General features: G+C 55.4%; 1 protein-coding gene across 1 annotated transcript in view; it reads right to left on the bottom strand.

Annotated features, from left to right (window-relative positions):
• Positions 1–7979: 7979 nt before the first annotated feature.
• TRABD2B (TraB domain containing 2B) overlaps positions 7980–25968 on the bottom strand; it is a 194179-nt gene continuing 176190 nt past the window's right edge. The window contains exons 5-7 of the mRNA XM_008139339.3: positions 21484–21574; positions 18047–18316; positions 7980–8425 (exon numbers count right to left, since the gene is read on the bottom strand). Coding sequence (XP_008137561.2) covers positions 8197–8425; positions 18047–18316; positions 21484–21574 — 590 coding nt within the window. The 3' untranslated portion in view covers positions 7980–8196. The remainder of the gene's footprint in view (positions 8426–18046; positions 18317–21483; positions 21575–25968) is intronic.

Genomic DNA, 25968 nt, shown 5'->3' with positions numbered 1-25968 from the left:
CCTCATCAGGCCTGGGTGTTTCCTCGGCGGGGGCGGCCCTGGAAGGTAATGATGAGGTGGGAGGGCTTCCTGCAGACTCTGAGCTCTGGAGCTCCTGGGTCCCTTAGCTCAAGGAAGCCCAAGGCCGGCGGGTATTAGCGTATCTCTGTCCACCTGCAGCTCAGACGGCCAGGCATGCTGCTCCAACATACTTGACTGAGTTCATCTCGGACACCCAGCTCCGGGGCAGGGGTCCAAGCCCTCCCAGAGATCCTGATGCCCTGGGACTTACACTCTTGCGATCATGTCCTGTCATTGAACTCGACACCTCTGCTTCACACCATGTGAACTTGGCCACGAAAATTCCCTCAGCCCTGGCCGAGAGGCTCAGTTGGTTGGCGCATCTTCTCATATTCCAAAAGGTTGCAGGTTCGATTCCAGTCAGGGCACATACCTAGGTTGTGGGCTTGATCTCTGGTCAGAGAAAGTTTGGGAGACAACCGATTGATGTTTGCTGCTCACATTGACCTTTCTTTCTCTTTCTCTATCCCTTCCTCTGTCTTAAAAAACAAAACAAAACACACCGATAAAACATATCGTCAGTGAGGATTAAAAAGGAAAATCAGCCCCTTTTATGGTCTCTCCTTGTTCCAAATTGCCCCGAGCAATGGAGGTTATTGGCGACTGGGAGAGCTGGTGGAGTGAGGCCTCTCACAACACCCGGAAAATGATTACTGACTGCAGGTCCCCGCCCCCACTTCCCCTGCCCGGAGGAGCTGGCATTGTCCACACCTCCCTCAGTGTCTCTCCATCTTCCTAGCTCCTCACTTCTTTCTTTTGCTTGCAAAAGAAATGACAAAACTTCTCGCCCTGTTCTTAAAGGTATCTGCCCTCCAGCTCCTCTGAGGAGGGAGAAGCTGTTTTTTTCCTACCTCAAGTCCCACGGAGCAGTCTTCCACACAAAGATGGTGCTCTTTTCCAAAGGAATTTAATGCATACAATTTGACCCACCTCCTTTCATGTAGATATGGAACTGAGGTCCAGAGAGATCAGAGGGCCCAGAGGTGGGAGAGATCGGCCTGCCTCTGCCCTGGGAGGTATCCCTCCTCCACTGAGAGTTCCCCTGTTACCCAATTTGCATGTCGGAGCGCTCACTACTTTCTTGGCAGTGGGTCGGGTTCTGGGAAGCCCTTCCCCACCTCCCTTTAGCTTCCCCTATGGGCCCAGCTCGGAGCTTGGTAGCTATACAGAGAAGCCTCCTGTCAGGGGCAGCCCCACAGAGATTTGGGGCCAAGATGGGGTCCCCCTGAATCTAATGATCTAACAATATCAGACAGGGCATCTGGTTTCTCCCCAAAAGGGTACTCCAGCAGAGCCAGCTCAGAGCAAAGATAGGAGGGGGCACCGGGGCTCCCAGGTTGGGAAATGCGGACACTTGAGTGTTCCAGGTACCGAGGTACAGACACTTGAGTCTCCCCCTTGCCACCCACTGCCATGTGCAGAGGAGTGTGTCAGGGGCTCTGAGGAGTCCCTGGTCCCCTCAGCCACCCATTCCATCGTGTCTGAGACCCCATTCCTGGGCAATAGCTTCTCCAGGGGGCACTTAAGCTGAGGACTACTTACCCCAAAGAAGGACTAGGTCTCACTCTGCCACTGAGCTTGCAGGAGGGTGGGTGTGTGACAGAATCCCCCTTCCTGATAGCTGGTGTGTGAGGGGCCCCAGCAGGAGTCCTCACACCACTGAGACCATCATGGTGGGGCTCCCCACGCTCCCTGCATTAGGAGCTGGTGGATGGGACAGAGGTCTGGGCAGGCTTCAGGACACGGGAGAGGCTCTGTCTTGGGCCTCAGATGGGTCCTGACCTCACCCACCGGCCTGTGAAAGGGGTTGGGGATGCCTCCCTGCCCTCACCGGCCACAGCCCACACGGAACAGCACAGCATCGCTGAGCTGAAGTTAAAAGAATCGGTTTGGAGCTTGACTGCTTAGATTGCAATCTTGAGGAAAATGAGGCGGAGACCCCCTGACCACCTGCCTTTGACCTTATTGGTTTAGACAGCCAGCCGGGCTCCAGCATTTACAAGCTGTGTGATCTGGTCAAGTTACTGAACCTCCCTGTGTCTCGGCTACTTTATCTGTAAGATAGAGAGAGCAAGAGCAGCTGTGAGGATGAAATGACTGAAGACTTACAAATGCTTAGAACATTGTCTGGTACATAATAAATGTTCAATAAACGTTAGCTTCCAGTTGCGTTATTACCTAATCTGAGGGGTGGGCCCACCACACACAGCCCACATTGCTCTTCGTAGGAGCCAGCAAGAGCTCACTAAGCACGGCCAGTGACCTGCCTCTGGTGCAGGCTCTGCGGTTCCAAAAGCAGACACCTCTCCCCACCAACCTCTCAGTGACCTGCCCCTGTCCCCCCAAGTCCCATGGAGGGCACATCGCTGGGCTTCTCAGAGATGTTGGTGCCCCCCTCACGAGTGTGTTAAAAGCAGAGAAGGTATGCGGAGAGCTCACTCAGGCTGTAGAGGGGAGAGTGGACCAGAGGGGACACAGCTGTGGGTGGCAGTGAGTGGCTCAGAGGAAGGTGAGGAGGTCTGGGCTCTAGCACTGGGATGGAGAGAGGAGAAAGGATGAATAATGAAGAATCAGTAGGTTTTGGAGAGTGAGGGAGTGAGAGAAAGGGAGGCCCCGAGGGTGGACCTCAGGTTTGAGGTCTGCGGGCAGCTTATTCTTGCTGGAGAGGGCTATCCGGATCCCCCTGGCATGAGGCCTCTCGAGCCATTGGACTGCTGCCCAAACCACCCTCCCAGAACCGGCCTGAGTTTCGCATGGAAAATGGGCCCATCCCAGTCCCTCCACGCCGCTGCCTCGGGCCTTGGCCCTCCCAACAAAGGCAATTTCCCCCACTGTTCTCTGGCAGGAGGAGGGATCCGTCAGCACACAGAGATGCATCCTGCTGAATTCATAATGTCTTTTATTAATATATTATGCTACAAAAATATTTTTGGCAAAATAACATTAATAGCATCTTTCTTTGTCTTCTATTATATTCTTAAAGAACTCTTCATGATAATTCACAGAGGTGCGGGGGAGAGGTGATCGAAAGAACAGCATCACGGATACTTTCAAATACATTAAGGTCTGAAGCATGTGTCACACAGTGCGAGTCCGGTGGGGACCTTCTGCGATCCCTCTGAGGCCCAGGACTGGGGCCGGGGCTCTGGCTGCCTCTGTCCTGGGCCAGAATCTCCCTTGGCCAAGAGCCAGGCCCTGCCACCCCAGCTACGGGGGCCCACGGTGTCTGAAAGCCCCACCGGAAACTTCTTAGACCCAGGCCCCATTCAAAGCGCACTTTCCCCCTAGTTTGGACTCTGGATGGAGGGGCCCTTTGAAGCTACTCTGCCACCTCTCCTGCCCGCTGCGTGCTCCCAAGCCCATAGCGGACTGCGGGTCCTGGGAGGAAAGCCGAGCATTGATCCTGGGGAGGAGTGGCGCCTCGCCTTCATGGAGCCCCAAGATTGCACACAGCATTTGCCCATATCTCCAGAACACCCCAGGCAGGAAACAAGGTCTCTGTTTGACAGATGAGGAAATGGATGCTCAGAGAGGGGCAGGGACTTGCCCAAGGTCACCCAGCAAAGTGAAGGACTCTCCAGAGTATCTCCGGGAAGGAAGTGCCACAGTCAGAGAAAGGGTGGGGGAAGCTGATGCTCCTGGGCCAGGGCCAGGGCCAGGTGAGGCTCAATGGGCTCTCATGACCCCTTCCCTCCCCAAGGGTTGGGGCAGGAAGGCAATAAGCTCCGGGTTGGAGCCAGGGTCCTGGGTTCCGGTTCAGCCCTCCTCCACGGCCCAGAAGTCCCCCTGCCCCAGGGCAGCCAGCAAGCCTGCCAATTCCGTCAGGCTGGCTGGGCTCTTGGAGAACTGTGGTGCGCGGCTGGACTGATTCCTGAACCTTATTGGTTTAGACAGCCAGCCGGGTGATTTTTTTTGGCTGCTTAGATGAAGTTTTGGAAAAATCACAATGTTCAAAGAACCTGAACATTACAGAGCCAGGAGGGACTCTCGATGTCATCTGCCTTAGTCCCTTGCCAAGACTTCAACTCTCTGCCATATCTCTCCAGACAGGGTGCCTACTGCCCCTACTCACACACCTCTCCTGACAGACTCACCTGCAGAGGCACCTGTCCATTCTCACACAACTTTGGCTTTGTAGAAACTACTCCACTAGCAAAGCTAACATCTGCCTCTCTCCTTCTTTCCTTCCTTCATTCCTTTCTCTCTCCTTCCCTTTTTGCACAGCTGTTGAGTGCCATCTTTGTGTCAGATGAAGATACAGATAATGAGTTCACATGACTCTTGCCACCATGGAGCTCACAGTCCAATAAGAGAGCACACGTGCAGTTAGACAGTCTCAGCGGGTGTTGTGCTAGATGCTAGAAAGCACAAAGGAATCACAGGGGGTTTCTTGGGAGGAGGTGTCATTTGAATTGATCCTCAAAAATTGAGCAGCTAGGGTAAGAGAAGGGAGTTCCCAGGCCTAGCAAGCGGCATGTGTGAAACGTCCTATCTGTCCTAGAAGTGACAAATGTGGTTCGGTCTGGTCAGGCGCAGAGTGGGAGAGATGAGAGATGCGGCTGGCAAGCAGCAGGGCCAGATCATGGAGAGTCTAGAATGGCAGGCTGAGGATTTGGTTCTTCTCCCACGGCCATTGAAACATTATAGCCAGCTCCAGTTCTGTTCTCTGCACAGAAACCATCAAAGCTGCCGTTCCAGGCAGAACGTCTCTTACCCTTCACGGTGTTTGTCATAAGCTTTCCTTTGGTGGAGGATCTTTCCTAGGGATCTGTTGTCAATGGCACCCGACTGGAGGCTGGGCAGGTAGGACAGAACCCCAAGCCTCTAGGTTTGCCCAAGTCTGGCTGAGGCCAAGACATAGAAGATGGAGCATTCGACGTCAGGAAAACTCACGAATGGTCTTTCAGAGCAAAGGCGACCTTGCCGGTCAGTACAGGTGTCCGTGCTGCCTGGACTCCAGATCTTTGACTCTCAGAGGTGGAGGGGCCCTCGATGGCCCTGTGCAGCTCCTGGCAGCCTGACTCGTGCACCTTCGGTCCCGGCCTACCCCTGCTGCGGGGTGTCAGGCAGCCTGGAAGAAGACTCGCAGCACGGCTATGCTGACCAGCCCCAGAAAACTCCTGGGTCAGTCAGTCAGGTTTCCTGAGAGACAGGGGATCTGGGCCACCACAGACCTGTTGCCTCGCCTTAGGCAGGTCACGGAACCTGCTGGGTCTCAGCCCGTCCATCTTCTCTGCCTGCCTCAAGGCCAATGTGAAAGCCCTAAGATGTGTACGCGATGCTCTCAGAACAACAGGGGCATTTTATGAGGCTGAGCACATAGCACATGCTGGGAAAAATGTCAGCAGTGGTGGATAGATCATTTCCAAGTGTGTGATTGGCTGCTGATGGAATGAAGGCTCTCCGGCCCAGAATGAGAGAATTCACGCACCCCAGCCATTCAATTTCCATAAATGTGCCTCAGGTCTTCTGGGATATAAACAGCAAGCTCAGTTCATTTCAAACCCTGGCCAGTGGGTGGTCCTCAGAGATCAGCGCACTTCGGCTACAGATGTCTGATCCACGCTGGCTCTGGCTGTCCGGGCGGCACACATCCACCTAACCAGTTAGCACATCCATCTTTCTTTAAACGCTTGAGTGCTTATCTGAGGGAGAGCTTGGAATCCCCCAAACTGCACCAAGGAGGGATCTGGGGAAGACTAGGGCTGAATCTGCCTGGTTAGGGGATGGATAGGATAACCTTGATGTTCCTTTAGGAGCTCAGGACTGTGCTGCGTGTCCCTCTCAAGGCTGAGTTCCTCTAGGTCGGAAAGGTGGCGAGATTCGGGCCCGACATGGAGACTGGCACTGCGTGTGCTTGATAATCACACACTGCATTAATTTACCTCTGGCCCCGTGCCTGGCACAGATCTGGGCACGCAGTCAGGTGCCTGGACTGTTTACCCAAATGCTTCATCTTTAATTAACCTCAAGTTCCATCTCAATACATCGCATGCCACACTCTGCCCCGAGCAGAGGGAAATCTGGCCTGTGTGTTTCTAATTCCTTTACACTTATCTCATCCAAATAGTGCTCCGCACGAAGTGTTTGATGTCCCCCAGGCCTCTGAGCCTGCTTTATAACTCAGCTAAGCCCCTTCCCGCTCAGAAATAGGAAGTCACATTTCTGCCAAGGATAAACCCTGGCTGGGGTCAAGTTCAGTTTACAGCATGGTGCCCATGGGGCTGGCTGGACCCTCTGAAGTAGAGCTCAGGGCTCCTGCCAGGTCTCAGAGGCTCAAACACATCCATCCAGGGCTGAGCTGAAAAGAATTCAGAGGCCTACCAAGATGCCAGTGGGACCTCTGACCATCCAATGAGCTGCCCTGGACCCTACTACCTCAGAAGGGAGACAGCTGCCCAGCTGGGACTGGGGCTAGTCAGTCACTGCCAGGGAAAAGCCTGGTGCAGTGACGCTGGAGAGCACTGGTCTGGGATTCAGCAGATATCCAGCTGTGCAGTTTTGAGGAAATGCCCCCTCCCCGGCCTGATTATTACTCTTACAGTTAGAGGTCAGATGAGGGGTTCTTTCTGCTCTCCGGAGCCACCAGCCCTATGAGGGCCCAGGACTGGAAGGCAGCTGGACAGGGTCCTCTGACTTCTCGGCCACCGCCTTGGGGGCAGAGGATCTAGGTCTGTCTCTCTGAGGCGAAGTGGCCTGACCGTCCCCATTTGACTGGCTGCCAGTCTCCTCACGCTTCCCACAGCTGCCCCCCGCTCCCCCCGCCCCCTCTACTCCCTAGCCTCTGATTTGGCAGAAAAGCCTCTCATTGGCTTCAGGATAAGACAAGTCTGGGCCTGGGACACGTGGCACACACAAAGAGCCCTTTGGCAAGAGTGACCAACATGAGCAACTGTGGCCAAACAGTCTCTTTGGCGGAGTAAGAAGCTTGTGCTGGCCCTTGCAGCTTCCCTGTGTAGAGAGAACGTGGCAGAATACGATCCAGGAGATAAGTATCACTTTTCAATCACATTTCTTTGGGGCCATTTCCTGGCTGGGTGACCTTGAGCAAGTCCCTTTACCTCTTTTGGGGGCTCAGTTTCCTCACCTGTGAAATGGGGATAGTTGCATCTCATAGAACTGGCGTGGGGATCAGTGATAAAGTGAGTGTGCAAAGTGCCTGCCACATGGTAGGCTTTGGACAAATGGTGGCTCTCGTTACAATCATTACCATGTGACTCCTAGAGCCCCTGTCCCTAAAACTGCCCTCTGTGCCGACTCCTGTCCTTCGGCGGCTCATTCCATTTGGCCGTGACTTCAGTAGCATCTCCTGTAACCCAAGCTGGATTAATGCTATCAGAGCAGAGAGGTCTGGATTCACATCCCGGATCTCCCACTTGCTGTGTGACCTTGGGCAACCAGTTTCCTCTCATTGGATCTTAGTTTAACCATCAGGCGCATGGGCCTGGGAAACCACCTCCCTCAGCACCGACATTCTTCCCCCACCCAGTGCTTTGGTCAGAACACTTACCAAGAGCTCCGGAGGCCCGTTCACAGACACCCAGGGTTTACAAAATAGCAGCATTCTCTTTCCGAAAGTATCTTCCCAGCCCTAGGATGCATCCACGGGAGGGAAGGACCGTCAGCGTTCACATCTCTGGCTCCCAAATCCAGCTTCACAAAAGCTAAGCTTGTCTGCCTGCCCCGCCCTCTGAGGTCCCCACGGTGGGAGAAGCCAAACCCAGACACGGGAGGCTTCCGCTGGTCCAGGAGCAGGCACTGCACAGCCAAGGTCCGCATGAGGTCGCAGATGTCCTGACAGCCTGGCTTCACCGCCTGGGTTGGCGTTGGGGCTAATTAAGGGGTTATTGATATAGGCCACATAAAAATAGTTTTATCAGTGGAATAAATACATTTTTCTTTTTTAATATGGACACATATTTTACAAAAGAGCCCCATAGCACTATGGGAAATTAAGATCCTTCTACAAAAAAGAAGATGTAACTCGGGTACAATAAAGCTCTAGGGTTCTAACGGATCCCGACTGGACTGCCCGTGAGGTGTCAGGCCCCCCTGGGAGCGGGGTGGCAGGGGCAGTGGGGTGTGGCCACAGACCCTCCTGCGGTTTCTCTGGCTTCTCTGCACGGGCAGCCGAGGTCAGGAGGGCCCGAGGGTGTGCAGCAGGAAGGGGGCTGCAAAGCTGGCAGCGACGACGGCAGGGAGGAGGCCCAGGGCCGGCTGTGAGTGGGCAGGCACTGAGCTGCTGGCGGACCCCGGCTCCTCCTGCGGCTGGAGCTGGTCGGAGAGCTGGAAGAGGGGCCTGGCGGTCCCGGAGCTGGAGCTGTGCGTGGGCTGGAGGGGCAGCGGGGGCGGCGAGGCGGTGGTGCTGGAAGGAGAAGACACAAGGAACTCTGAGTGACGGCTCAGCAGCCCCATCCCGGGCTGTGACCTGAAGGTTCAGATCTGACTTTATAAAATGGAGAAGAAAACAGGGGATGTGAGCAGCCCAGAGCCAAACAGCAGGCTGGCTGAGCTCCCGAGTTTGCACGCACCCTCCTGTGCCAGGCTCCGGGGGGTGGGGGAGGAGGTGGGCTGGGCCCTGGGAGCCACAGGGCTCGTGTGACCACTCAAGAGAACTGAGTCCCAGGCAGAGGGGATTAAAGTGTTATGGAGAATTAAAGTGTATAATTATAGGGTAGCTGGGGTCATAGTGGGGCCATCAGCCTCCACACCTCTGTATACAGATGCCCCGCCCTCCTATTGCCCTCCCACAACACACACACATCACCCCCCCGCACCCCCTTAGCCCAGCAGCCGTTTATTGAGAGCATCTCTGGTCCTCCGAACAAACCTTCACAGTGGCTCGCATCACCCCCTTCACCAGAGGAGAAAGCTGAGGCTCATGGGGGCTATGCGGTGACCAGGTCACTGAGGAAGTGGTGGCAGCACCTCCACGGGGCAGGAACCCTGGGGTCAGCGGAATCCCAGGGAGTGTGAGTGGAAGGTGCAGTCCTTCATGAACTTATAAAAACAGAATCCTGTTTTGGAGGCAATGGTTAAGGACCTTGGCTCGAGAAAGCTTATGTGAAAGAGAGGAAGGGAGAGAGACAGGGAGACAGAGTGAGACAGAGAGAAAAGGAGATTAAGGACGGAAGGAATTGGTGCCATTGGGAAGTGAAGGGTAGGATGGGGGCCAGGCGGGGTGTAGGACCAGGTCACAGTTCAAGTCCTAGAAGGAGACATGGAAAATTATGAATAGAGGGACAGGGACGGGGGAAGGGAGGAGGCATGGGGAGGGGAGGCTCAGGGATAAAGGAAAGGGCTGGCCCTAGAAGCTATGGGCACATTTGTCCTATGGACCCTGGGCTGGGGGAGGCAGATGGACATGCAGGCCGAGGATCCAACAAGTCCCAAACAGCAGAGGGGCAAGGATGTGAGGGGACAGCAGGGGCAGTGGGGCACAGAGGGCCGCTCCAGTGCAGGGCCAGGAAGGCCTCCCTGAAAAGGTGACTCTGCAGCCCCCCATGAAAGCAGCAAGTCCAGCCTGCACATGGCTGAGGGGGCCAGCAGGACGGAGAGGTGCTCACAGAGTGGGGCCCCTGCCGGCTCTGTGTGAAGCCCTTAGCATCTAGTGCTTCTCACGACAACCCCATAGGCAGGTACAACTGTTATCCCAGTTTACTTCTGAAGAAACTAAGGCACAAGGGGTTAAGTAACTTGCTCTAGGACGCAGGGCGCGGGGCACACAGTACGTGCGGGGTGGGCAGGAAGCTTGCCCCTCTCTGGGAGACGGTTTGTGTTGTGTGCCAGGATGGGGACCTTTTTCTGTGGGTAGCCTCCTCCATAAGAGACACTGCTCCACTTTCTCACCCTCCCTCCCGGACAGGCTGCTCACCCCCTGGGGGTCTCCTGGAAGTCCCCCACCCCACCCTGGCCAGAGTTTCCATGTGCTGGGTACAAAGTCCCAACAGTTGGCCACAGTCACCTGGACGAGATCTGTGAGCATCGCGGCCATAGCTCTGCCCCACCACCGTGCGGCTGGATGCCTCTGACACAGCCTGGCTCAGCCTCAGCCTGGGGCTGCTGGGCGGGGCAGCCTGGGGTCACCAAGCACAGCCCTGCCCCTATGTGGGCTGGGATCTCTGCTCTGGGAATGGGGTCTAGACTTTTGCTCAAAGCAAAGTCGTTACTCTCCTTCTACTCTGCCACTGGTCATGCTCCGACCACAAGGGTCAGGTTCTTGCAGGAGGTTATCAGGAGAGGAGGGAGCACACTCGTGCCATGCACAGGGGACAGAGGGACGTGCTCCTGGAACAGGAGGGAGGGGGCAGACCATGTGCTTTGAGTGCCCCTTATAACCCACAGCATCTGGCCTGTTGTGCTCCCCATCCCATGCCTCAGCCATCGGAGAATGGTCATGGTCTGGGGCCAGCTGATCTCACCTCCCAGCACACACCAACCCTCTCCAGGCACATCTAATGTTCTGTGGCCAGTTTCCCACTCCCCTTTGAATGCTACTCCCTTTCGAATGCTACTCCCCTTCGAATGCCACTCCCCTTTGAATGCTACTCCCTTTCGAATGCTACTCCCCTTCGAATGCAGACTCAATGTCCCCTCGCCTAGGAGCCTCTTTGTCCTGCAGCCTCATTGCCCTCTGGGAGCATTCAGGCTCCCATAAAATCTTGTACATTTCTCACTGATCACATTATGTCACAGGTACCTACAGGACACACAAGGTTTGGATGGGTTTCTGTAAAGAGCTTTGAATGATGCCAGGCACATGGTGCTACATGGTATTGGCTATTTTTGTCATCATTACTAATATGCTTGCATGTGTCTGCCCTACTAATAACATGCTCCATTCATAGAGCACTTCCCACGTGCTGGCAGACACTGTGCTGGATGCTGGGTGTGTGCCTTTGTTATCATCCCCATTTCCAAGATGCAGAAACTGAGCCGGAAGTAGGTTAGGACACAGATGTGTCCTGGGCAGTCTGCTGTCCAGCCTGACCCGGCCTGGGTGCCGATCTCACTGTGCAGATGAGCAAGTGTGCGATGGGAGGGCCCAGGGGTGAAGTGTGCTGCTTCCTGCTGGGACCCAGAAAACCCATGCCCAGCAGGGTCACTGCCTCAGCCCCTTCCCTCCCTTTCTTTTCTAAGAAAAGGACCCCCATCCCTGCATACAACACAAAAGGGCATGAAAGTTCCTCCCAGCTGCTGCCCCGTCCTTTCAGCCTGAGCAGCAGGAAGGCAAGGAGGGCTGGCCTCAGGAGAGGAGCCTAGGGTGCCATGTGGGGTGCCAGAGCGGCAGTGGGGGCCCAGGCCATAGAAGGAAGACCCAGTAGGAGTTATGAAAACTGTCTCACAAAGCACCCGAAGGCTTTTGCTTTTACACTTTGAAAACCAAAGATGCAACCACTCCTCTTCCCGCTTGGAGCCAGAGTGGAGTGGGGTTTATTGCTTGGAAGGAGTCCCAGGGAAATGGGGGGAGGCGGCAGGCGGGGGCAGAAAGCCCCTCCAAATGCCCCACCTCCCTTGCTCACAGAGCTTATTCCCCAGTCCAGATCCCCTTCACCCCCCACCCCGACCCATGCTGGGAAAAGTGTCTCATGGCAAAATGGCCTCAAAGCCAAACCAAACACTCTGAGTGTTCCCAGGCTCCGCAGACGGCTGGCACCGAGGGGCCCAGTCTGCTCTGAGCTGAGGGGCTTCTGGAGTGGGGAAGGACCCTCTGCCTGAGGGAAGGCAGCAGCCTCGTTCTAGCCAGCCCTATGTTCCTGCTTGCCACGTGACTCTGGGCAAGTCCTGTCCTCCAGGCCTCAGTTTCCCCAGGTGTACAATGAAGGAGCCTTGGACTTCTAAGTGTTTTCTAGCAGCAGAAGCCAGAAGGTAGAAGTCCAAAGTATAACGCACAGAAAAGCAGGCTGGTGCTTGAGACAGTGTCAGCTGTCTGTCCCCCAAGGCCCCTTCATAGGGCTTCCTGGAGCAGGTGGCCAATCTTGGCATCAGAGGGTCTCCAACAGCCATCCAGGCTGGGTTCTGGGAATCTTGGGGCTGTGGCTTTCTTGCCAACACAAAGGGCTGCTGGGTTGTGTCCTGGGTGGCTTCTGAGCAGGCTCTAAGGAGACAAGGGGAGATGGAGCCTGGACAGCAGAGCCTGGTGCCCGGGGGCCCTGGTGCTGGGGGGCCCTAATGCCAGGGGGCCCTGATGCTAGGGGACCTTAATGCTGGGGGGCCTGGTGCCAAGTGGCCCTGATGCTAGGGGGCCCTGACGCTGGGGGTGGAGGTCTCAGTGCGATCCTGCTGGAGGAGACCTCACTATGGTTCCAGCCCAGGCCTGGCCTCTCTGGGCCAAGCGCGCCAGACATGGGCAGAAACGTAAGTGACTATAGAAAACCTGGGCAGTAAACTCTCTGACCTTCCTTTTAGTCACATTTTTTTTTCCTGACATACCTCCTCGGGCAAGGGGAACAAAAGAAAGAACAAACAAATGGGACTACATCAAACTAAAAAGGTTTTACACAGCAAAGGAAACAATCAACAAAATGAAAAGCAACCCCCTGAATGGGAGAATATATTGCCAATGATACATCTGATAAGAGGTTAATATCTAAAATTTATAAAGAACTTATATAACTTGACACCAAAGAAATTAAACAATCCAATTAAAAAATGGGCAGAGGACCTGAATGGGCACTTCTCCAAAGCGAATATGCAGATGGCCAATGGACATATGAAAAGATACTCAATGTCACCAACGGTCAGAGAAATGAAAATGAAAACCACATGAGAAATCACCTCCCACCTGTCAGAATGGCTATCATCAATAAGTCAACAAACAACAAGTGCTGGTGAGGATGTGGAAGAAACGGAACCCTCGTGCACTGCTGGTGGGAATGCAGATTGGTGCAGCCACTGTGGAGAACAGTATGGAAGTCCCTTAAAATATTAAAAATAGAACCACCTGATGACCCAGCAATTCCAATTCTGGATATATATTTGAAGAAATCCAAAACACTAGTTCTAAAATCAGGCACCCCTATGTTCATTGCAGCATTATTTACGATAGCCAAGATGTGGAAGCAACCCAAGTGGGTAAAGAAGAGGTGGTACGTATATAAAATGGAATATTACTCGACTGTAAAAAAGAACAAAATTTTACCATTTACACCAACATGGATGGACCTAGAGGGTATTACATTGAGTGGAGTAAGTCAGATGGAGAAAGACAAATATAGTCTGATTTCACTGATATGTGGAATCTAAAGAACAAAATAAATGAACAAACAAAACAGAAACAGACTCATAGATACAGAGAACAAACTGAGGGGTGCCAGATGGGAGGTGGGCCGGGTGAAAAAGGTGAAGGGATTAACAAGCACTAATTGGTAGATACAAAATAGTCAAGGGGATGTAAAGTACAGCACAGGGAGTATAGTCAGTAATATTGTAATAACTACGTATAGTGCCAGGTGGGTACTAGAATTATTGAGGGATCACTTCATAAATTATATAATCGTCTAACCACTATGCGGTACACCTGAAACTAATATAAAGTAACATTGAATGTCAACTGTAATTGAAAAGTTAAAAAAAATTTTGGGCTTGCCTGCGGCTCAGCATCCCGGCATCTCAGGTCCACGGCAGCCTCCACCCCTTTGGCCATGTGGTTTTCTGTAGGAAGCCCTTCATCTCCCCTCAGACTCCAGGGTCACTTCTGACCTTCAGGGCCCCGACCCCCCAGCCCTCAGTGACCGATTCCCTTCGCAGGCAGCACAGGCAGATGGACTGTGGCTTCAGGGCTCTTTCAGTTGCAACATAGTGGGGAGTTGTCCCTGCCCAGCCATGGCCTGAGCCTCTTCCTACTCTGGTCCCCACCAGCACTTAACACAGGGCTGGGCATCCGTCTGAGGCCAATGAGCTCCTGCTCAGTGGGGTGGAGGGCAGATATTGTGCAGCGCCAGCCCAGTGGCTCATTTAAGGCTGTGAGTCTTCGATGTGCCGAAGGCCCGTGAGCAGCTCCTGCTGTGAGGGGGGCATCTTAGACCAGACGCTGAGAGTCAAAGGCTCACCGCTGGCCACCAGCCCTGGAGACAACTGGTACCACTTTACAAGCACCATCTCGTTGACCCTCTAAGCCTCAAAGCAAGTATGAGGCGCAGGGCTTAGAATCCTGTTCTACCTGAATTTGTGCTTTTACTCACTGAGGGAGCTGCTTCCCATTTCTCAGGGGGCATCTTCTACCTCTAATAGATGGGTTCCTGGCCTCTAGCCGACCACCCTGCCCAGGGAGAGGGCCGGGCTCTGCTAGGAGAAAGCGAAGCTGGAGGGCATCAGGCAGGAAGGGCTGGCTGGCAGGAGGGGCACAGAGCCCGCCCGGACCCCAGGGGCTGGAGCCCTGATCCTCAGCTCAAACTTCAGGGGAAGCTGAGGGCCAGATGGCAATGACCCCTGTCCTGCACCCCCTGCCTCTACATGGTGGCACCCACAATGCTCTGTGTCCATCACATACTGACGCCCTCCTCTTGCTTCAGGCCATGCCCAGCTCTTGCAGCACCTGCCCCCTCATGACTGTCCTTCCAATCCTGGTGGCCCAGCACCCTGCTCCCTTGTTCATCCAAACCTCCACCCCACCACACACACACACACACACACACACACACACACACACACACACACCCTGTGGACTCGGAGAACTATAGAGCTGGCATGGCCTTCAAAGACCAGTCAAGGCCCTAACAGCACAAAAGGAGAAACTGCCACAGGTCCTAGCTCGTTGGGCGGTGCTCTGCTCAAGGCCAGCATGGGACGGCCCTGTCCTGCTGCCCTGCCCGGCTCTCGGATGTGGAGCCCTCTGCCGCCGGTGTGCAGCCATGTGCGGACACAGGCTCGGCCCTTTCCACGGGTCCCCATAAATCATCCTGCCACGGGCTGCTGCTTCTCTAAACTTCCTCCCGTGTGTTTACATCTCGGGTAATGAGGGGCAGGGGGAGGCCAGCCTGCTCCAGGTGGTATCCTGCCCAGGCGCTTGCAGCCCCTACCCTGGCTCTCGCCCTCCTCTCCCTCAACACACCCTCAGCGAGGCCTCCAGGGACGCACAGAAGTCCAACCCAGATCTGGCCCCCAGGGGCTCCCAGCCTAGAAACGCAATCTAGAAATTGCAGTCTGTGCGACTACTTCAGGATCAGACACCCACAGGCGCTGCAGGAACGCAGGGGAGGGGGCAGCAGGGAAAGCTAGGGCAGGAAGGGAGACTTCAGTGAGGATAGGGAGACGCTCGTCAGGTGAAGGTGGCAAGGGCGTCTTCATGGTGGTCGAATGACTGTGACCCTTAGCATTAGACAGACTCCACACCTGATTTGCTGTGTGGTCTTAGGCAAGTTACCTGACCTCGCTGAGCCTCAGTTTTCTTATTCGTCAAACAAGGGCTCCTGAGAGGACTGAGGGACATGGTGAATGTAAGAGCCTGGCACAGAGCAGGAGCTCACACATGTCCACTGGCACCCACCCTGGCCGGGAGAGAGGCAAGTACAAAGGCGGAGCTGGGGGCTTGGCACAGTCCATTGAGAGGCAGCCCAAAGCCTGGCACAAACAGGGCCCTCTATCCCTTGGGAGGAGGGGCAGCGGGTAAGCAGGAAAGGGGTGACAGGCACTGCATCTGGGCAGAGCTGCAGGAAGTTAACCTGGTGGTGGTGGGAGCTACAAGGAATCTGAAGCTGAGGAGCAGCGATGTGCTAGGACCAGGAGGCCTGTTAGGACCCTGTTGCAGGATCCCTGGTGGAAGGTGAGCTGGACAGAGAGGAGGGGATGGAGAGGAGGGGGTGAAGAGGAGGGGTTGGAGGGGATGGAGAGGAGGCGGTGGAGAGGAGGGGAGGGGAGGAGGGAATGGAGGGGAGGGGATGGGAGGAGGGGATGGCTCTAGTGGGATTTAGGGGGAAGAAAATGAGAAAACTGAATGGAATTAAAGTCCCAAAGAAAATAATTTGGTTAGAAGGACTATAAATGGGCCCTAGTCTCCCAGAGAGCTCTCCTCAGCCTCCTCTTGGAGAACTGGGGAACCTGAAGAGGACAGCGTGGGACCTGGGAGCCCCAGAAGCTGTGCCTGCACCAGGCCGCCCTGGAGCCCAGGCCTGCTCCCTAAGAAGCAGGGAAACTTTCAACAAACAGGCTGCCTGTCGGTGGAAACTTCCTTCTCCAACCCAACCAGAGGGGAGAAAGTTACCCAACCATAGTTTACCTGTTGGGACCGGGAAGGCCCCCTTTCCAAAGAAAAGCTGTTTTCTTCTCCTGAAACCGGGCTCTGTGTTTCAGAGCTCCGTGTTGTGAAAAGGAAACTGTTTTTGGAGTCATTTGCCCAAATTTACCTTTCAGACATGGTTAGGGGCTGGGGGTCTCATGCTGGAGCTGACAGCCCAGCCTCCTGTCACCTTGGGGGCTGGACCCGCCACTGGCTGGGTCTCCTGGTCACCGGGCAGGTTGATCAGGGCTGCGGGACCCGCTGGATCAAAGTGCTTTAGGGGCTGCCGGGGCCTCCCCAGGCTGCAGGAAGCAGCTCAGCAACCCTATGCCCTCGCTCCAGGTCTGAAGGGGGCGGCCATGCTGGGCCCATGCTGGGCACGTGAGTCGAATGTGTTGCAGCCAATACAGCTGCAGCAGTGCCTCTGCCCAGGCAGGCCGGGCTGGCGAGGGCTCTGCAGAGTACATTTCCCAGGAACCCAAGTCAGGCGCTGTAAGCCAACACACAGCCAAAGGAACAATGGACTCGACTCTTGTTTGCTGGAAGTCTCTTTAAGATCGTGCACACCCCGCACTTTAAGAGAGTGGACTGGACTATGTCAGCTTCATGCCGATGACTCAGACCTGGCTGCAGGGAGATCATGCCTGAATTGCGCAGGAGGCAGCTCCTGATTTCTGGGTGACCCCGCCAAGCCCCCGCCCCGGGCCTTGGTTCAACATCTGTAAATGCAGAATGGGGTCTGCATTTTCCAAAGCTGCTCAGAAGAACCTCCAGTGCACATTCACCACGCTGCTCTCCAGGACCCTGCATGTGCTGATTTGGGGGGGTCTGCAGTGGGGCCTGGGAATTTGTTTAACAAGGGCCCAGGGTGATGCTTTCTGGGAACTCTGAGGAGGTCCAGATGGAGACTCCTCGTCTCCGAGGGCCCACTGCGGGGGCACGATGCCCAGGGTGCGGCTCCCACAGAGAGAAGGTCTCTGCCTCTCACTGATGGTCACTTCCTGGGACATCCGGGTGCCCTGGAAACCTTGTTCACCAAATATGAAGATTCTTGCCCCAAAGTGGAATCTAGGGAGACCGCGCTGTACTGAGCCTGCAGCAGCAGAGGTGGGAGGGCAGGAGGAGTTTGGTGACAGCCAGGCAGATGTGGTGCAGGGTGCGGGGAGGGGCACACAGGCAGAGGATAGGGAGGTATCAGTATAGTAGAGGAATTTCTGCACCTGCCCATTTTTAAAGAGGTTTATCACGAACTCCCCATCCCCTGCTGAGACGGAGCCCACAGCCTCAGGGTGCCAGGTGGCCTCTCCCATCTCTCTCTTGCAGCCTCCCTGCCAGGGTGTCAGCCACTGAGACTCCAGGCACAGGGAGCTCACGGCCTTGGCTGTAGCCAGCCTGTCCCATTTCCTCCTGGCTCCCATGGAGCCTGCTCTGCACACCAGGTTCATCCCAGGCAATCAAGGGCAAAGCAGACTTTTGTCCATGGCACTTGAAGGAAGCTTCTAGTCCCTCGCCTTTAAAATGAAGAAAATTATACTTGCTCTCATTCTGAGGATAACAATGAAAAGTGAGATGTGCGTGTGCTCTATCAGCCTGAAAGATGAACAGGAGGTCCTTTGGGGATGGGGACAAGACAACGCTAAGGTGTCTGCTGCGCAGTCACCTGCCGGGCTCCCCAAGGGCTTGTGGGTGACAGTGTGCCTGGCTCCGAGGGGCCTGAGGCTGCCCGGAGAGATGCCCAGCTCCCAGCAGACCTGCACCTCCCCAGCTCACCTGTCCTCGATGCGGACCCAGAGGTCATTGAACTGCCGCGGCCGCTGCTGTTTATTCTGCCTCTTGTGCCACTTGTTCTGCCGCCCAAACTCCTCCAGCTGGCTGAGGCTGTCGGGGAGCAGGAGGTGTGGGGATAGGGCTGGGTCCTCCTCCTCAGGCGGGGCGGTGGGGGTCACCGAGGGTGCTGCGGGGACGGCAGCAGCAGGGGTCACGGGGGCCGGGCTCGATGAGGTCCTCTCGGATGGGGGTGCAGGGCTCCTGGCGGCAGGGCTGGAAAGGGCGACAGCTCATGAAGCTCACATGTTGCAGCGTGTCATTCACGTGTGACAGGGGATGCAAATCAATGGGTGAGCTGTTGTGGCAAGAGAAGATGCTAGCATGCCTCTCCTGGGCCCGGTGAGGATAACCCAGGACAACCAGTGTCTGGGGCTGAGAGACGGAGCTTTGACTCATTCTTTCATTTATTGATTCAATATATATTGAGCATCTACCTTGCACTTTTCTAGGAATTGGGCAGAAGCAGTGACCTAACCAAAGTCCTGCCCTCTTACCAGTAGAGCTAACAAGCTGAAGCAGAAAATGGAGAGTAAGACATAGAGGATGTCAGATGGTGATGACTGCTGGGGAGACCAAGCAGAGACAGGGGAGAGGGTGGCGGTGGGGTGCTGGGTGGGGAAAATGGTCTGGTCACTGCCGGGTGCTGCCGGGTGATGTCTGAGCTCAGACTACTAGGAGGTGAGGGAGTGAGCCATGTCCCTGGCTCTGGGTCTCATTTATTCAACAAGTTCGGGATGAGGGACTTTGGGTGAGTTACCTAACTTCGCTGTGCCTCAGTCTCCTGCTCTGTAAAATGGGGATATTACAGCCCGTACCTATAATATCCCCATTAGGATTATGTAGGTGACTGGCAAATAGCAAGCAGCTGAAACAGTTAGGTAATTAATATTATTAATTAGCCCGGCCAGCGTGGCTCAGTGGTTGAGCATCAATCTATGAACCAGGAGGTCATGGTTCGATTACCGGTCAGCATGGGCCCAGATTGTGGGCTTGGTGCCCAGTGTGGGGCATGTAGGAGGCAGCCAATCAATGATTCTCTCTCATCATTGATGTTTCTATCTTTCTCTCTCCCTTTCTCTCTGAAATCAATAAAAATATATTTAAAATATTATTAATTAAATATTAACATTGTTGCTTGTGTCATTCAGCCAACTACCCATTCATGCATTTAACACACCTCCCTGAGCACCTTTTCAGGGAGGCAGGACAGTGTTAAGCAGAAGAGAGCTCAAAGTGGAGATTGACAGACATGGGTGCACATCCTGGCTCTGCCACTTACAGGCTGTGTGACTAAGGACAGGTGACACAACTGTCTCAAGCAGCAGTGAACTGCAAAACGGGAGTGTAAATGCTACTCACTTCATGAGGATGGTCACATGTCTGGCACATAACAAGCCTCTCTGTGATGCTGGCCAGCAAGCAAATGAGCCTGGCTGTAGCGGGCACTGACGCATCCACCTGGGTGTAATTCACATTCCCTACAGAGGTGTTCACAGACACCCCTTAGCCTGGGCGCATCCTCTGCACCTCTGCTTTTATTCTCTCCTGTCTGTGGCCCAAACAGAATCCCAAGGGGCCATCTGTCTCTGGGAGAAAGTTGGCCACAGTCTCAGGAGCTGCAAAGGTTAGGTGGCCCCCAGGGCAGCGAGCAGCCTGTACACTCCCGTGTGCACAATGGGTGAGGTAGAGAAGGCCATCAGCTCAGCCTGTCCACCCCCAGCCCCCATAGCAACTCCAGATTCCCAGGGTCCAGGAGATGCCGCAGATGCTGGGGAGATAATTCAAAACAGGCAGACAAAAAGATGGCTCCAGGAAGCACCTGTGGCCATGATGGCTTTTATTGTTGGGGCCTCCACAGCAGCCCTGCTCCTTCACTCCACCCGCAGGATTTCAGTCTGCACTCAGAGACCAGGCTGAGAGCCCTAGGAGCTGGGTCTGGGGTGGGGAGTCGGGGGTGGGGAGAGGAGAAGGGGACCCTCCTCCAATGCCTGGGATCTAGATGAATAGGAGCTGAGGCGGCCTCTCCAGCCTGCCCCCCCCTTCACCCATCCCTACCCTGACCTCAGATACAATGAGCTTCAAGGTGAAGGGGGAGCTTGAAGAATACTCTGTCCCCAAGGCTCCCTTGTCCCTTACCCCTCAACACATGCCTGCCCAGCCTAGCACCATCTGACTGTACTGTGCTTAAATGTTCAGGAAGAGCAGTCTTGTCAGGCTGGCTCAGAAGATGAGAAGAGGAAGGAGCCCAGAAAGTTTGTAGTCCACCTTGAGCCCCAAATCGGACACAGGGGGTGATTAGGAGCTTAGGGTGGCCCTACACTGCCATTTACTTGAGCTGTGTACCCTTCTGAGATGACTTCACCTCTCTGGGCCTCAGGTTCCTCAGTTTTAAGATGAGGATACTCGTAGTTCCTACCACACATGACTGTCATGAGGATTCAGTGAGTTAGAAACGCTTAGAGCCTGGTACACAGTGAGCTACTACAAATATTAACTATGATCATTCAGGCTTCTTTTGGACTCTGGGTCTTGTAACGTCAGGGATGCGGGCCCAAATCACACTATGGTCACCCTCGTGGGCTGGTGAGGAGAGTTCTTTCATAAAGGCTGGGCGGAGCATGGGCTGCATGGGACCCCTGAGCTCGAGGATCCTGTGATTGACCCCGGAGCTGCCCAGCATGCTGACACCTCTGTGGTTCCATGCCTGGTGCTGGCACTATGGGCCACACAGGGACCCAGCTGACCCCAGCCTTCGGGCAGCTCCTGGGAGGGACCCCCCCACAGGAAGAGAGGATGCCGTTATGTGGCTCTGTGAGTGGAGTGATGTGCTCTAGCAGGACAGTCGAGGCGATGGGCACGGCCAAGAGGCAGCACTGGGAAAAGTATGGTCAGGGGACGGTGAGGACCAGGTGGGGGTGGGGCTGGGACACAGGAAAGAGGCTAAGCCACTGCTCACCCTGACCATGGCCCCATCTCAGTTCAGAGCCCCAGCATCCCCCAAGTCCTCTAGGCAGCCACCCAGGCATCCTATAGAGCCCTTCCGTCCCACCTGATCACCAGTCTCCAAATCCTGAACAACTCTCAAAATTTAACCCTCCTCCCATTCCACCACCTCTGCCAGGCCCGCCACCCTTCCCTCCTGCCAAGGCTGTGCTCCAGCCTGCTGTCCAGTCTCCCCACCTCCAGCCTAGCTTCTCCTCTCTTAGGTGCCTGGTCAGGGCCAGTGCCTACAAGGCCCCATCTCACCAGAGGGCCTGAGCAGGGAGGCAGGGAGCAGCCCGCCATGCAGCCCACGGTCAGTCCTGGCCCGTGGACCTCTAGCAGCAGGCCAGGCCCCGCCCCCGCCCCCCCCCCGCCCCCGCAGACATCCCGCTGCTTACCTGTGGATGGTCTGCCCTGCGGGTGTGTGCTCCACCTCCAGCCCCGCCTGCCGGAGGACGTCAATGACTGTGTTGTTCCCCAGAAAGTGACCTGGAACACAAGAGACAAGTGGGCTCAGCTGTATGCCAAGACACCAGTGACATATGCCAAAGCCGAGGCTCCGAGCAGTACAGCATGTCGGGAAGATGTCCTGATGCCACCCTGCCTGGGTCCAAATCCTGGCTCTGGTGGTACCTTCTTGTGCCTCAGTCCTCCCCTCTGTAAAGTGGGCACGATTTGATAGCAACCTCCAGAGTGGCTGTGGGGACCGCAGGAACAGTGTTGACATGCAGAGAAGGCTCAGTGTGTCCCGTGGCATCGCTGTGCCTCATACCATGAAGCTGACCCAGCCCGGACTGTGCAGGTAGGGGCAGCCCACAGCACTCCATTGGCGGGGGTACCTTTGTGAAGCACTTGCTCTGAGGCCAGCCTGTGCTAGACACGGAGAATACAGGTCTAAATCACACAACCCGCAGCCCAGCTGAACAGGTACCACCCTCCTTCGGTGGGACGCAGGCCTGAGGTCTGAGAACACAGTGAGGTTCCAGTTAGGAGGGTTAGAGAGGACTCTCGGGAGGCCGAGGGACTGTGGACACAGTGGCTGCTGGAAGTTTGCACCCTGTTGAGCCCCTCTTGCTCCCTGGGCTTCAGTCTCTCCAACCTGGTCAGTGTGGGCAGAGTGGTGGTGGCCCCTGGCGCCCCCACCTATGTGCCCACAGGCAGCTCCCTTCTGCTCACCATTCATCCCAGAACCTGGGGGAAATCCCTGCACAGTTACGGTAATTGCCTGTGACGGGTGGTGACAGGTGGGAAGCCGGGAGGTCAGCATGTTGACAGCCCCAGGGAGGGCTGAGCACAGAGGGTGGACGGGCTGCGGGGGAAAGGAGAGACTCCAGCACAGAGGAAGCCAGGCTGGGGCTGCACCGTGGCTGGAGTAGAGGGTGAGCCCGTAGTCCTTCACCAGCTGGCCCTACACTCGCCAGCAATTTCCCCACCCAGCAGTCTCTTTAGCCAGCCCACCACAGTCCCTGAAAGCCGCCTCTGGACCACTGCCCAAGATCACTGGGCTGGGGTCCCCTACACTCACCCTGAGGCCTTGAGCAAACCCATGAGGCTGGCATGCCTCCTTTCTCTCCATGTACAAGGGAGTGGGCTGCATGATATCCATAGCCTCCCCTAGCTCTCAGATTCCGTGAAGAAGGCTTTGACTCCAGAGACCTTTAGGAAAATGTGTTCTCCCTCCCTCCCTCGTTCCTTTTCTGCCCCCCTTTCTCCATCTATCCAGCTGACAAACGTGGAGCAAGAGCGTACCTAGTGCTGGACAATGTGCACAGGTAGGGCCTGTTCCTGGCACCCACAGTCTCAAGAATGAGGCTCTTTTGATCCAGGCACCAACACTATGCTGAAGGAAGCTCACAGGAGGCATCTGATCCAACCTGGGATCAGGGCAGACTTCCTGGAGTGGCATTGCTGGCTGAAGGATGGGATAAGAGTTAGCTAGGTGAGGATGGGAGTGGGGTGGCACCGAAGAAAGGCTGTCCAGGTAGGGGGAATGGCATGTGCACAGACAAGGAGGTAAGTGAGGCTTCTGGGAAGCCAGCTGCAGAAGACACTCGGACAAAGCAGGTATGACAGGCCCTCCCAGGCTCCGGTCCTGACCCAGTGCTGTTGAGGACAGAAGACCCAGGTTCCTGCCAAGGCTGCGAGTCTCCACTCTAATCCTGAGCAAGTGGCTTCTTCCTGAGTGTCACATAGGCACATCTCCCTCTGGCCACAGCTCCCTCTGGCCACCTGGGCAGCTCTAAAGCCCCAATGAGGCAGAGGAGGGAACGCCCTTCTGAAGAGCCCAGCGCGCACGTCCAATGGATGGGCTGGGCTGGCCCCTGGCTGAGGCCACAGGCTCATCCCCACTCTTGCTTGTACCAGAGCAGGACTGGGCGGGAAGGGGGATGGGGTGTGCAGCCTCCAGGGCATCGGTTGCAGGAACTCCTTGCTAGCAGCTCTTGGAATCCACACTTGGCAGCAAAGCCAATCCCTTCCCTGCCTCCATGAAGACCAGTTTAAAGACCAGGCTTCTAGGCCCAACAGTGGTCCACCCAGAGCCGTGGTCGGCAAACTGCGGCTCGTGAGCCACATGCGGCTCTTTGGCCACTCGAGTGTGGCTCTTCCACAAAATACCACGGCCTGGGAGAATCTATTTTGAAGAAGTGGCGTTAGAAGAAGTTTAAGTTTAAAAAATTTGGCTCTCAAAAGAAATTTCAATCGTTGTACTGTTGATATTTGGCTCTGTTGACTAATGAGTTTGCCGACCACTGACTCAGAGGATTTCAGCACTGCCAGCGAAAACAGCCGCCTCGGGTTGCACAAGGGCAGCAGTGAGTCTTCACTGAGGGCGTTGCGGCTGCTCCTAAAGCGGCATCCCTGGGGCTGGAGCAGGGGCACTAGCAGGGGCCAGGCCTTATAGGATGCCCACCAGACTCGGGGCATTTACGGTAACTTTTCAGTGTCCAGTCGGTGCCCCATCTATTCCCTCCACCGCAGCCGTTTCAGGCCCTAATTGTGCAGCATAAGACCCCAAATAGAAGACTTTAGATACTTGGAGAAGTTGGAAGCAATCAGAAAGGATGTTTTCAAATTGCCATCCCCTCCTGTATGCCACCTTCACCCTCACCTCCTCCCTCTTGTCCCTCCCCCCCTGCATGAGGCTGCTCCTTTTTTTTTTTTTTTTTAAATACTATTTTTATTGATTTCAGAGAGGAAGGGAGAGGGAGAGAGAGAGAAACATCAATGATGAGAGAGAATCATTGGTCAGCTGCTTTCTGCATGCTCCATGCTGGGGATTGAGCCCACAACCCAGGCATGTGCCCTGACCTGGAATTGAACCCTGACCTCCTGGATCATAGGTTGACACTCAACCACTGAGCCACGCTGGCTGGGCATGAGGCTGCTCCTTGCACAGCTCCAGGAGGTGCCCTTCCCATGTAGGCTGTGCCCCAGGCCCACACATGCAAGCCATTCACTCCCACCACCCCAGTCCCATTCCATTCTTTAGGACTTGGTTTCACAGGACCACACAACTCCGTTCTGCCCCGGTCCACGCTCCTCTCACTGCTCCCTGTTTGTCCTCTCGGTGGGGGTCCTCTTTCTCCTGCCCGGTAAATATGGGGACCCTGGGAACCCTGTCCATGGCCCTCTTTTCTTTTCACGCTACGCACAGTTTGTGGACAAATCATCCACCATATGGTGTCAGTTACCATGCAGTGCTGACCTCTGGAACTGCAGCCCCTGCTTAGACCCATCTGTCCAATGGCCTGCTGGAATCTGCACCTAACATCCCCCAGAGCCAACACAATCAGATGGGCCCTGTCTTGACTCCATTCTCTTCCTCCTCATCCCCATCCATTCAGTCATCAGAATTCCCCCGATTTTACCGCCTAACCATGCTGGACTGAAATCACTGCCCACACCGCCTGCCCTTGTCCCTGCCAGGCTACCATCCTCGCTGTAGCTGGGATGCTCTTCCCATACCCAGAGCTGCCTCTGTCAGAGCATGTTCCCAACAAGCTGCTGGATGGGAGACTGTGCAAGGACAGGGGACAGACCTGATTGATCTTTGACCCAGGGCTGAGCCCAAGTCTGGCTCACAGTGGCGGCTTCATGATTGTTGAATGAATGAGTGACAAAAACTGCTACTCCATATCCTTTCCATGATCTCATCCAATCCCCAGGAGGCCTGAGCTCATGATCCCCTCCCCTCCGCTTGTAGCCTGGGCCGGCCCTTTGGTGTTGTTCATGCAGATTCCACCAATCCCAAGAGCTTGGCTCCTGAACCTGCCCCTGGCCCAGTGCATGTTGTCCCCAGGGCTGGCAGACAGGGCCGAGGCTTGCCTCCAAGACCAGAAGTCCTGAGAGCGGTGCCACACCCACCCTGGAACCTGCGGGAAGGTGTGGACAGTTTCCAAAGGGGCCCCGGTGTTGGGGGTTAGCCTGCATGGCTTGCCCAGGCTCCCGGGTCTCCTGGCCACCGCTCAGCAGCTCCTGCCAGCACTGACAGCTGTGCTCTGGCCAGCTCTCTGCAGGAAGGCACGTTCCATTTCATCTGCGGAGGCCACGTGGATGAGGAAAGGAGGGAAGAGAAGGAGGACAGTGGGGGATGGGGCCCACAGAGCCACAGACAGTGAGGGAGACACACAGAGAGGCAGGGAGGGGACAGAGACGCTCACAGGGACACCAGGAGCTCCAGGCGGAGAAAGACAGGGGAGAGGAGGAGAGGGGGGCCCAGGCCCAGGCAATGAGAGACAGACAGCGACACAGACAATGGTGGGAGAGAAGGCAAAGGAGAGACACCCAGACAGAGAGTAAAAGATAAGAAAGAGGCAAGGATGGGGAAGTGAGATACAAAGAGACAGAGACAGAGAGAAAGGCTGACAGAGGAGAGAGGAGAG

Source organism: Eptesicus fuscus, chromosome 9 (genome assembly GCF_027574615.1).
Source record: "Eptesicus fuscus isolate TK198812 chromosome 9, DD_ASM_mEF_20220401, whole genome shotgun sequence".
NCBI classification, from domain to species: Eukaryota; Metazoa; Chordata; class Mammalia; order Chiroptera; family Vespertilionidae; genus Eptesicus; species Eptesicus fuscus.
The sequence above is the reverse complement of the archived record's forward strand: the minus strand, read 5'-3'. Positions and strand labels throughout refer to the sequence as shown.